A 12,805-nucleotide genomic window follows, 5' to 3' on the forward strand; every position below is an offset into this window, starting at 1 on the left:
ATAATACATAAGTTAGGAATGTCAGTAAAATATTAGCTAAGACTATCATGGCCAGTACTCTGCTTTCCGGGTGGATAAAGGAGCCAGGTGATTACCAACAGAAGGACATAGTTCTCAGGACACTACCAGGAAGAGGCTGGTTTATGTCTTTTTTTTTGAGACAGGGTCTCATTCTGTTGCCCAGGCTGGAGTGCAGTGGTACAATCATGATTCACTGCAGCCTCAACCACATCCTCCTACCTCAGCCTCCCAAAGTGTTGGGATTACCTGCAAGGGCCACCACGCCCAGGCTGGTTCATGCCTTAAGAGCAATGTACTTCCCCGAAATCCACTCGCTGGACAGTACACCCACTGTCGTTCTTCCCAAGCCAAAGGTTCTATAAAGGTCCTTATGAACCCACGAGGTTAAAGTCACAACCTCCCACTTATGATGGTGGTATCATCTTTCTGCCAGTCTCTAGGCAACAGAAGGATGATGGCAGGATACTAACAATAAACATGCTTATGATTAAACTCTATGTCTCCTTGTGGTTCTGTCACAGAGATCTTTTGCCAGAAAAGCTGAGAGAGAGGAATATGAAGCCTGCTGTAAAGCCTGAGAAACAGATTTCATTTTTAAAAACACCTCCCTAGAAGGAGACGCAGCCATATTCATAGAGACTGGCAGACAGACTGGAGTAACAAGAAGCAGAATTTGCCTACCCTGGTCAGATAAGCTTGAGCAAAGGCCAAGTCCTTCTGCTCCCTGAGTGGATCTCGCTCGAGAATGTCCTCATCATACAGCAACAGCAGCTTGGAGGTGTCCTTGCTGGCCCGAGCCCGACTTCCCCGCTTGTTGCGAGCTCGATGATTGCTCCGGCCCTTTCCAGCAGCTTTGATGTTCTCTCCTTGTAGCACACATGAAAAAGACTGTTTCTCTGTCCCTGAAACCCCTGCTCTTCCCACTCCACCACATTTACCACCCCAGCCAAATCCTATTCAATATTATGGAGGAATTCAAGGAAAAAGTTGCTGAAAAATGGTATGAGAAGCAAGTCTGTCAAGCCAGCTCTACGCCGAGTCTGTAGTGTAACTGCCTTAATTAGGATGACATTAAGATAATCAGCTACTTCATATTGAGAAAGGAAGTCCAGAGAGCAAGTGTGCTTTTGTTGAGCTCTTGAGAGACTATGTGTTGATGAGGAACAAGCAGGGCTTTCTGAAATAAACATAGCTCTTAGCCCCACACATGACAGAGGAGGTAAGAACCAATATAAGAAAGTGAACAGCCAGGTGCAGTGGCTCACGCCTGTAATCCCAGCACTTTGGGAGGCTGAGGTGGGCAGATCACGAGGTCAGGAATTCAAGACCAGCCTGACCAACATGGTGAAACCCTGTCTCTACTAAAAATACAAAAATTAGCTGGTCATGGTGGCAGATGCCCATAATCCCAGCTACTCGGGAGGCTGAGGCAGGAGAACTGCTTTAGTATGGGAGATGGAGGTTGCAATGGACTGAGATCACACTACTCTGCACTCCAGCCTGGGTGACAGAGGGAGACTCCATCTCAAAAATAAAAAAAATAAAAAAAAGAAGAGTGAATGAAGCTGATACAAATCTAGCCAACAGATGAGAATCAAATTAAAAATTTCTAAGTATCTGTTCTCCACAAAAGTATCACATTAAAAATGTTTTGGGGCCAGGTGCGGTGGCTCACGCCCCAAATCCCAGCACTTTGAGAGGCCAAGGTGGGCGGATCACAAGGTTAGGAGTTCGAGACCAGCCTGACCAACATGGTGAAACACCAGCCTGACCAACATGGTGAAACCCCATCTCTACTACAAATACAAAAATTAGCTGGGCGTGGTGGCACACACCTGTAATCCCAGCTACTCAGGAGGCTGAGGCAGAAGAATCGCTTGAACCTGGGAGGCAGAGGTTGCAGTGAGCTGAGATTATGCCACTGCACTCCAGCCAGGGTGACAAGAGCAAGACTTTGTCTCAAAAAAAAAAAAGTTTTGGGGGAAGGAGGCTGCAGAAGAGATCCAGAGGGTTTCCTCTGGAAATCCTCCACCTGGTTTATAAACTACCCACTCTGCACACTGTCCTCTAGACAATGAGGTTAAGTGAGAATGGTCCTTCAGTAGAGGCTTGCCTAACTCACCTGGTAGGGTTCTGCTGGTCTCCACTTCTGGAGCAGTCTCAGGTGATGCAGAAGTAGAAGGAGGCTTCTCAGTGGAGTCTCCAACTGCTTCATCAGTCATTTCATCCTCTTTCTGCAGGCTTTCCATTCCTTCTGCTTCTTCTTCCTCCTCTTCTTCTGGCTCAGAGTTCTCCTCCTGAGAATTCTCTTCTTCAGACTCAACCTCCTGACTCATGCGCCTTTCAGATGCCAGCCAAGTCAGTTTCTCCATTGTTTCCTGTAAAACCCTCCAAAGAGTACTTATAATGGCTCCTAGTGGCTCACAAAATGCTGAACAGCACAAAGCTGTATCAGGGTAATCTAAAGTTAAATGGGGAGCCCACCACAGCTGTCAGAGCAAAATTTCCTGAGTTATGAAATCCCAGCGATAGGCCAGGTGCAGTGGCTCATGCCTGTAATCCTGGCATTTTGAGAGGCGGAGCTGGGCAGATCACTTGAGGCCAGGAGTTCAAGACCAGCCAGGCCAACATGATGAAACCGTCTCTACTACAAATACAAAAATTAGTTGGGCGTGGTGGCACATGCCTGTGATCCCAACTATTTGGGAGGCTAAGGCATGAGAATTACTTGAACCCCAGAGGTGGAGATTGCAGTGAGCTGAAATCAAGCCACTGGAGTCCAAGCTGGGAGACAGAATGAGACGCCGTATCAAAAAAAAAAAAAGAAAAAAGAAAAAAGAAATCCTAGTGATAGCTCACATCGGTTCTGACTGACAGCAGGAGAAGAGAAGATGCCTTTTACAAGCTTCTCTCCACTGAAGGGTTTTCCTTTGCCTTAGCCCATATTTATTTACTTTTTTTTTTTTTTGAGATGAAGTTTCTCTCTTGTTACACAGGCTCAAGTGCAATGGCATGATCTCAGCTCACCACAACCTCTGCCTCCTGGGTTCAAGTAATTCTCCTGCCTCAGCCTCCCAAGTAGCTGGGGCTACAGTCATGTGTGACCACGCCTGACTAATTTCATATTTTTAGTAAAGATGGGGTTTCTCCATGTTGGTCAGGCTGCTCCAGAACTCCTGACCTCAGGTGATCCATCTAAGTGCTGGGATTATAGGCATGAGCCACCACACCCAGCTATTTACTATTTTTTAAGGCATTTAAAATATGGTGAGGTGACCAATTTAATGTGTAAATGAGTTTAATATAGTAAGTAAAAATTTTTTTTTTTTTTTGAGACGGAGTTTCGCTCTCGTTACCCAGGCTGGAGTGCAGTGGCGTGATCTCAGCTCACCGCAGCCTCCACCTCCTGGGTTCAGGCAATTCTCCTGCCTCAGCCTCCTGAGTAGCTGGGATTACAGGCACGTGCCACCATGCCCAGCTAATTTTTGTATTTTTAGTAGAGACGGGGTTTCGCCATGTTGACCAGGATGGTCTCGATCTCTTGACCTCGTGATCCACCCGCCTCGGCCTCCCAAAGTGCTGGGATTACAGGCGTGAGCCACCGCGCCCGGCCAGTAAGTAAAATTTCATCCTTTCCCTCTCATTTCACCTCCACCCCACAATCATGTCCCATAATGCATTACAAAATCAAATACAAATGATTTTAGGACTATCTATACTGCAGCAAGCATGCAGGTAGCTTATCAATAAATTAAAACATATTACTGAGTCCACAAATTACTGGAGAATATTCTCCAGCTCTCACCTGGAGTTCTGGGACAGAAAGCACAGATTCCTCAGAAGCTGATGACATTTCATCTTCCTCATCTTGAGTAAGGTCATCAAAGTCCTCTTCTTCCTCTTCCTCTGGCCCATTCTTCTCTCCTCCAATTTCTGGCCCAACTGGGGTCCCCACTGACTGACCATCAACACTGGATGAGTCTTCTGGCTTCCCTGGGGGACTACTAAGCATCACTTCAGGATCCATCGAGGAAGAAGCATTCTTTGATGATCCTTTGCTCACATCTGTCCCTGAGATTCCTTCATCAGGGGGCTCTTGAGAAGATAAAGGGGTTTGAGTTGGCTGACTCCGCTCCTCTTCCTTCTGTAAGACTGTCTGTTTATTTACTTCTCTAGCACTGCTCAACTCCTCACTTGGGGTGCCAGTGTCTAATTCCACAGCATGTTCCTCTTTAATGTCATCACAAATGTCATGCTCTGAGGATCCACTGATTTTTTCTCCAGCATCTTCAGGTTCCATCTTGACAATTTCCTCTGAAACCCCAGGGGCAGAGTTGTTTAGAGACTCCTGGATGACCTGAGGCAGTGGTTCCAGAGCTTTCCTTCCCTCCTCTGTTTTCACAATAGTCCAGCGATAGGCACTGTTCTCTGACAATCCTTCCTGACACTCTGTATCTGCTGGTGGAGGCCCTGGGCTATGTTCCAGTTTGGGGAAAACAGTAGCAGCAAGAGGAGATGCTTCCTGGGGCTCTAATTTGGGTTCTAGGCCCTGAAAGGCATTTTTCCCATCAGCCACAGCACAAGCAATGTCCACATTCACTTGGGTCTTATCTTCAGAGGTGGATGGTATAGGAAGATTCACAGAATTGCCAGAAACAATTAAGGGTGAGACAGAGGAGGCCACAAGCGGCTGGTTCAATGGACAGGGGAAGGAAGTAGGGTTAACCAAGAGGGTGGTGATGGGAATAGTCTGGGGACTCTGGGCCACAGCTGCATTGACAGGCTGGATCATGTTACAGCCACTGCCAAGGCTCACAATCTTCACAGTGGTAGCAGGAACAGTGAAGATAACAGGTGCAGGATGGATAACAGGGGCAGGTTTCATACAGGGAGAGGCCTTGGCTCCCCTTCTTTTTGAGGGTCTCCGTCTCACGTATGGCTTTCGAAACTTAGAAGGGGCAAGAGAGGGCAGCATTACCTTGGGCACAGGGGCAGAAGAGAGCAAAGTCTGGGACTCAGGCAGAGGGAAGCTGGTCCTGGCCTCAGGGGGCAGAGCAGGCAATGCTGCAGGAGACTCAAAACCATCACCTCCACTCACTCCCAGTGGAGGGACGCCTGGAACTGTCTGTAAGACAGTGGCTGGCTGGATCAGGTGAGGAATCCGGACCACCACATTGCTTGGAGGGGCTTCTGAATGAGTTGATCGGGCTGGTGTTTTCCCAGGGTTGAAGCTAGGCTGGAGAGAGGGGCTGGGTTGGATAAGGATGGGCTTCAGGACTGATGAACGCCTCTGCCTCCAAGCCTTCCTGGGGAAACGATTGGCAACTGGCTTCAGTTTCAGGACTACACCCTTAGGCAATAGCAGTGGGTACCGAGTTTCACTCCCCAACTCCGAGTTGTCTTTCTCTAGGCCTCCATCTGAGCTCATCTCCGTGGTTCCAGTCACATTTCCTACCTCTCTAGCACCATCAGCCATGTGCCGCAGTTCCTCCTGGATGGATGGCAGACTGGCCTATTGGAAACAAGAACACTCTGATCCAGCACATGTCAGAATCTGGGAAAAAGAGGCTTGGCCCAGTGGCTCACACCTGTAATTCCAGCACTTTGGGAGGCTGAAGTGGGCACATCACGGGAGGTCAGGAGTTAGGAGCCGCTTGGCCAACATGGTAAAACTCTATCTCTACTAAAAGTATAAAAATTATCCAGGTGTGGTGGCGCTCCTGTGTTCCCAGCTACTAGGGAGGTGGAGTCGGAGAATCACTTGAACCTGGGAGGCGGAGGTTGCGGTGAGCCAAGATTGCACCACAGCAAGACTCTGTCTCAAAAACAAACAAAAAAGAATTTGGGAAAAGGAATAGGGCTTTCTAGATTTTAGGGTCCTTAGACAGTCTCAAGGTATCTTTCCAAGAAGGGTCTCTCTGTACATCAAATTTCTACAAAGACCACATTCCAATTATACGCCTTAGAAACTTCTGTGAATGTCCTCAGCAAATTTATTATTTACCTATTATTTTGAAAAGCTTGTAGAATCACCCAGAGAAGGGCAGAAAAGGGAAGAAAGGTGAACGAGAAAGATTTCTAAAGTCCTAGTTCTACAACGAAAGCATTAGAAGATTAAAGAAGCCCTTGATATTCTGTCAGAATTTTCAGTGACCTTTTCCCTCCCACAGACTTTGAGGAAGAGGGTTGTACCTTTAGCCAGAATGGGAGCCGGTGTTCTTCTCTCTCTATAGGTGGCTTCCACTGATGTGGCTGGATCTCTTCACAGCATTTTACTAAGACTGGCAGCTGTTTGGTCTTCTTATAAAACTTAACATGAAAAAAAAAAGCGCATGAGTTACATTCTTTCCAGAAACACTGCCCTCTGTCAGGCTAGTGAGTGGGGTGGGTGGTGGGTCGAGAAATACACCCCCCCACCCCCCAACAAACACTTAGGCATTCAGTCAGGGTGGTAGGAGAAATTGTAAAATAGAAACAAACCTTCTTGGAAGGCCAGAAGGTTTTTGCAAAAGCCTCAGGAAGGAATGAGCCGAAGGTGGTTCCTACTCAGAGACAATGAGGCAGGAGTAGGTACAAAGGAATGTGGGGGAATTTATCTAAAGAGCGTGTTTACTTATGTGGTCCTAAGACTGACCTTTTAACATCCATGGCCACATGACTGCTGTCTACTGGGGGGTCGGCACTGTAATTACCCACAAATGGTATTTTGCTTTAGGCCTTGGAACCTGACCTTTAATGATTCCTAGGACTGCTCTCTCTGGGGAAGGCAACCATGTGAATTATCCACAAAAGTGTTGACTCAAAGCCTCTGTCATTAAATCTATACTCAATAAGTGCGTAGAGTGCCAGCTGGTCAGGGCCACAGCTGCCAACTCTTTACCAGGCCCTTCTCAGTGTCTATGAGTAGCCCGGCCCATTCTTTCACTGGCTATTCGTGTCTGAGTGCATTTGTTTATCTGTCGCTGGGTCAGGGTTGCCGGTTGGACCCAACAGTTGGTGCCCCAGGCGTGAGGAATGCTGCAACACGGATCGTGACAAAACCCTCAAAAATGAAATTGAAGAAGACTGCAGAGTCAGGAAGTCAGCAAAGTCAGTAAGTCAGTAAGTCACTGGTGCCTGCTTGGGATCTCTGAGTTCGAGGGAATTGTTCAGGCTAGGGATTCATCATGGAATATCAGTTATCCACACAACAGAAGCAGTATATAAAAGTATTGAAACAGCTGCTTAAAGCCAACAGAGCCTGGGTTTCACAGGTTCAATTAGGGGACCTGATGCAAACTGCTGTCTTCCACAACCCATGGCTCTCAGCAGAAAGCACGCTAGATGTAGAGCTCTGGAAACAAGTGGGGAGAAATCTTAAACAGCATCATGTGCAAGGGCAACAGGTCCCAGTAACATCTGTAACGTTATGGGCTTTAGTTAGGGCAGCTCTGGCCCCATTATACAAAGACGAGCCTAAAAAGGGGAGGGAGGAGGAATCATCACCTACCTTACCACCTGCTTATCCCTCAGTGCTGTTATCACCAGGCCAAGATAACAGTGGAAATGGAGATTTGCCTGAGCTGTCTCCTCCAATAAATTGGAAAAAAGGGATACACTACAGCTATGGGACCTTGTTTCGTACATAAACCCATTTCTTTCTTTCTTTTTTTTTTTTTTTTTTTTGAGACAGAGTCTCAACTCTTGCCCAGGTTGGAGTGCAGTGGCACGATCTCAGCTCACTGCAACCTCCACCTCCTGGGTTTAAGCAATTCTCCACCTCAGCCTCCCGGGCAGCTAGGATTACAGGCACATGCCATTGCACCTGGCTGACTCTTTGTACTTTTAGTAGAGACAAGGTTTCACCATCTTGGTCAGGCTGGTCTTGAACTCCTGACCTTGTGATCCACCCACCTTGGCCTCCCAAAGTGCTGGGATTACAGGTGTGAGCCACCACACCCGGAATGAACCCATTTCTTTTAACGCTTATAAAAAGCTAAGAAAAAGCGTTAAAGAAAATGGAGTCCATTTATGAAAGGAATGATTGAAGCCTTGGCAGACAACTTCTGTATGACCCCATGGGACTGGTCAATGCTAGCTAAAACAACTTTGGAGCCCACCGAATACCTCCTCTGGAGGGCAGAATATGATGAGTTGTGAGGACAGAAGGCCAACCAGAATCAATTGGCTGGGCAAGACATAACAGCTACTACACCGATGTACAACAACAACAACAACAACTAAATTTGATCCCCAGGCCTACGCACAAGTGTCTCTGTGCACTCTCAGGGCTTGGGACCAAATTCCCAAAAGCGGATTTCAACAGGAATCTTTTATAAACGTTCAACAAGGGCCTCAGGAGCCATTTGTTGAGTTTATCAATCAGTTAACCCAGGCAATTAAGACACAAATTAGTGACACCCGGGCTGCTGATATATATTTTTTTTCCTTTTAAGATGGAGTCTCACTGTCATCCAGGCTGTACAGTGGTGTAATCTTGGCTCACTGCAACCTCCACCACCTGAATTCAAGCAATTCTCCTGCCTCAGCCTCCTGAGTATCTAGGATTTCAGGTGTGTGCCACCATGGCTGGCTAATTTTTTTTTTTTTTTTTTTTTTTTTTCCAGTACAGATGGGGTTTCACCATGTTGGCCAGGCTGGTCTTGAACTCCTGACCTCAGATGATCACCCACCTTGGCCTCCCAAAGTGCTGGGATTATAGGATTGAGTCACCGTGCCTGGCCGGCTGATATCTCATTGTTACAATTGGCTTATGAAAACATTAATGTGGATTGCCAGCAAGCAATGCAAGCAATCAGAGGAAAGGCAGCCACAGTCGGGGAACTGATACAACCATACCAGCTGGTGGGAACTGAGACACACAATGCCAGAATATTGGCTATGGCATTAAGGCCTCCTAAAATGAAAAGGGAGAGAAACCCTAATTGTTTTCTACGTGGAGAGCCAGGTCATATGAAAAGGGAATGCCCCAATAATAGAGACCAAGGTAACTCAGGAAAAGAACCCCGTTATACATCCCCGATGTAAAAAGGGGAAACACTGGGCAAATCAGTGCAAGTCTAAATTTGATAAAAATGGCAACCGTAGGTAATCAGACAGGAAATTTCATGTGGGGTTGGCCCCAGGCCCCACTCCCAACTGGGGCAATGCCAGTGGCTTTCCTTGAACAGATGGAAAGCCCACAGTTCCCTCTCTCAGAGCAGCCACCACTGGGGGCACAGGACAGGACTTACTCTGCCCCAACGAATTAGTGCTAAAAAAAGGAAACGACCCCAAGAGGGTTGCAAGAGGGATCTGGGGCCCACTGCCTCTGGGAACAGTAGGATTAGTCCTAGTGCGATCAAGAATATCTAGTAAAGGAATTAATGTGCTCACCGGGCTAATTGATAGTGATTATCAAGATGAAATATTAGTAATGATGGAATCTAAAGGTCTGATATTCTTCCCCCTGGAACAAAGATAGCGCAGTTACTTCTTTTACCATACTGGATCCCCAATGCCCATGGAAAGGAAAGGGAAAAGGAAAGTTTTGGAAGTACAGGAGCCACAGGAGCATATTAGAACCAATTAATCACTGATAAGAGACCCATGATTGCCTTAAAAATTGGAAATTTTTACTGGCTTATTGGACACAAGGGTGGATATTTCAATCATTAGTAATCAAAACTGGCCAGAAAATTGGCCTTGGGTCAAAAAACTGTTGGCATCAGGGAAGTGCACACAGCTAAGCAGAGCACATGCCCCCTAAAATGCTATAATTCAGAAGGAAGAAAGGCAGTTATACAACCTCTAATCGTGTCCATCCCTGTATCTTTGGGGCTGGGACCTATTAGCTAATTGGGGGTCACTCTGTAGACCCCTTTCTAATAATAGCCACTGTTAAGATCTCTCCCCTACCCCTGACATAGCTCTCTCAGGATCCTATCTGGATAGAACAGTGGCCTCTGAAGGGAGAGAAATCACAGCAAGCCTATGAATTAGCTGAGGAGCAATTAAAAGCCAGCCACATAGAACCAACTAACAGCCCTCGGAATTCGCCTGTTTTTGTCATTCCCAAAAAGTCTGGCAAATGGAGACTTCTGCATGACTTAAGGGCTATTAATGCTAATCTGCAACCTATGAGGCCTCCCTTCCCTGCAGCGATTCCTCAAGATTGGCCTATAATTGCTATAGACTCAAAAGACTGTTTTTATACTATTCCACTTGCAGAACAGGACAGAGAAAAATTTGCATTTACAATACCAACTATCAATAATGAAAGGACAGCTTGCTGATTTCATTGGAAAGTGCTTCCTCAAGGAGTGCTAAACAGTCCTACCATGTGTCAGTATTATGTAAATCAGGCTTTACTTCCCAGTAAAAAAGAATTTCCTAATTGCAAGATTATTCATTTTATGGATTATATATTACTGGCATTCACAACAGAGCCAGTATATTTAAGTTTATGTGCCTCTGTTATAAAGAATACACAGTTAAGAGGGTTAATCATAGCACCTGAAAAAGTACAGATGTCTTCTCCTTGGAAATATCTTGGGTACACACTAACTTCTCGGTCAGTAAGACCTCAAAAGGTTAAATTAAATATTAGCAACTTACACACCTTAAATGATTATCAGAAATGGCTAGGCAATATTAACTGGCATTGCCCCACTTTGGGCCTTACAACTGATAAGTTGTGAAACCTGTTTTCTATCTTAAAAGGCAATGCAACCTTGGATTCTCCCAGGTATTTAACGCCTGCAGCAAAAAGGGAAATTGAGGAAATAGAACAAGCCATTTTTCACAGGCAACTAGATCGCACGGACCAGGACTATTCAGTTCAATTGTTTGTTTTCCCCACTAAACACTTCCCTACAGGGTTAACAGGACAGATGACCCCAGGGCTACGCTTTATAGAATGGGTTTTTTGCTCACATAGCAGGAATAAAACACTATCTTCCTATATCCAGCTGTATCTCCCTATATCCAATAAAGTCATCTATTCGGGCCACAGACGATGCAATCAGTTGCTAGGATATGACCCTGATAACATCAGGATTCCTTTAAGTAAAAAGCAATTCGAAGCAGTATTGCCAGTATCTATGGACCTGCAAATAGCACTCTCTGATTACACAGGACATATAGAGCATGTCTGTTCTGGTGACAAGATTCTTCAGTTCTATCTGGTACTTCTGTGGTTTTGCCTACAAAAATAATTCATTCCCCCATACCTTTAAAGTAAATGCTTTAACATCGTTTACTGACAGATCTGGTAAACATGGAAAAGCGGCTGTTTGTTTGGTGGAGACCACATAATTCCTTCACTCGATCCGGATTTACTAGCACTCAAGAGAGCTGACATTGGAGCTCTGATATTGGCCTTGGAAACTTTTTCCACTCAGCCCATCAATATTGTTAGTGACTGCTTGCTCTGTTTATATAGAACCTTGAGACAGTCCTAATAAAGTACTCTAGAGGCTTGTCCGAGTGCAATGGTGTTTACAACTAATTGATCACAAGCAGTTACAGATTTCTTTGTTCCTTCTCTACTCCCACTGCTTCACTTAACTAGCTTTAAAAAAAATTTAAAAATAAACAAATAAAAAGTACTCTAGAGCCCACCCTGTGTGCACTTTTTCTTCAACTTCAGCAAGTGCTAGATCAACACACACATCCCAGTTTTATCACACATATTCGAGCCCACAGCTCACTGCCTGGCCCACTGGCTTATGGCAATGACCAAGCAGACCTACAAGTTATAATATCACTGCATGAAGAAGCCACGTAATATCAATTTTTCCACCAAAATTGGAGAAATTTAACTAAACAATTTCAACTTACCTAAAGACTAGCCAAACAAATTATCCTGCAATGCCCAGATTGACAGCTCACAGACATGTCCCCTCCTTTAACACATGTTAACCCTAGAGGACTAGAACCTAATCAGTCATGGCAAACAGATGCTACACACATCCCTGAATTTGGAAAACTAGGATATGTACATGTATCCGTTGATAACAACACTCATCTAATTAGTGCACACGCTCTTCCTGGAGGGTCTATTCGATGTCATTAAACATCTTCTCTTAACTTTTGTGTTTATCAGGTGGCCCACAAAAATTAAAACTGATAATGGCCCAGCTTATGCCAGCTTACAATTTCAACAGTTTTGCCACATGCGGAACATCCAACATTCCACAGCCATCCCATATAACCCCCAAGGACAGGCCATAGTAGAACATGCCCACTCCACCCTTAAAAATATGCTCAGAAAACAAAAAAGGGGGAGTATGAGTAAGGACCCTGCGACACTACTACCACAAGCCTTATTTACCCTTAATTTTCAAAACTTCGATGACAAATTTCAGCTATAGAGAAGTACTTTGCTATAACCTCTCAAAGACATAAAACCTGCAGTTTTGTGGAAAGACGTAAATAGTAATGAATGGTGTGGTCCAAATGATTTGCGAGCCCCGGACCTCAGCTAGGGGACGCTGAAGAAGACAACGTAGGAGGCTAAAGGAATCCTGTTCCAGACACAGACACTATTCACTCCAGATAATCTATTCCTTGCTATGCTCTCTGTTGTACATTGCAACTCAAGTAAGGTATTGATTCTTTTTATGTTCTTGCTTTGTCTACAACCTGTACCTGCTACACTCTATTGGGCTGATATCTTATATCTGCTTTTCTTTAGCCCTGTCACCTGGGAAGACACCCCCTTCTCAGCCTCTAATACCATAACTGCTTGGCTGGGAAGGATAGATTTACCCGCTGTGGGGTCCCTCATTAACAGCACACATTG

General features: G+C 45.5%; 1 protein-coding gene across 11 annotated transcripts in view; it reads right to left on the bottom strand.

Moving 5' to 3' along the window:
- The window catches only part of GON4L (gon-4 like), a 98,764-nt gene that overhangs the window by 10,776 nt on the left and 75,183 nt on the right, over positions 1–12,805 (bottom strand). For all 11 annotated transcript variants that reach the window (XM_032260562.1, XM_032260569.1, XM_032260561.1 and 8 more), the window contains 4 exons: positions 6,214–6,330; positions 3,827–5,533; positions 2,144–2,399; positions 703–887 (listed from right to left, as the gene is read on the bottom strand). In XM_032260562.1, the coding sequence (XP_032116453.1) occupies positions 703–887; positions 2,144–2,399; positions 3,827–5,533; positions 6,214–6,330 (2,265 nt within the window). The remainder of the gene's footprint in view (positions 1–702; positions 888–2,143; positions 2,400–3,826; positions 5,534–6,213; positions 6,331–12,805) is intronic.

The sequence above is a fragment of the Sapajus apella genome, unplaced genomic scaffold, assembly GCF_009761245.1.
Source record: "Sapajus apella isolate SASKATOON/1434 unplaced genomic scaffold, GSC_monkey_1.0 scaffold119, whole genome shotgun sequence".
Lineage (NCBI taxonomy): Eukaryota > Metazoa > Chordata > Mammalia > Primates > Cebidae > Sapajus > Sapajus apella.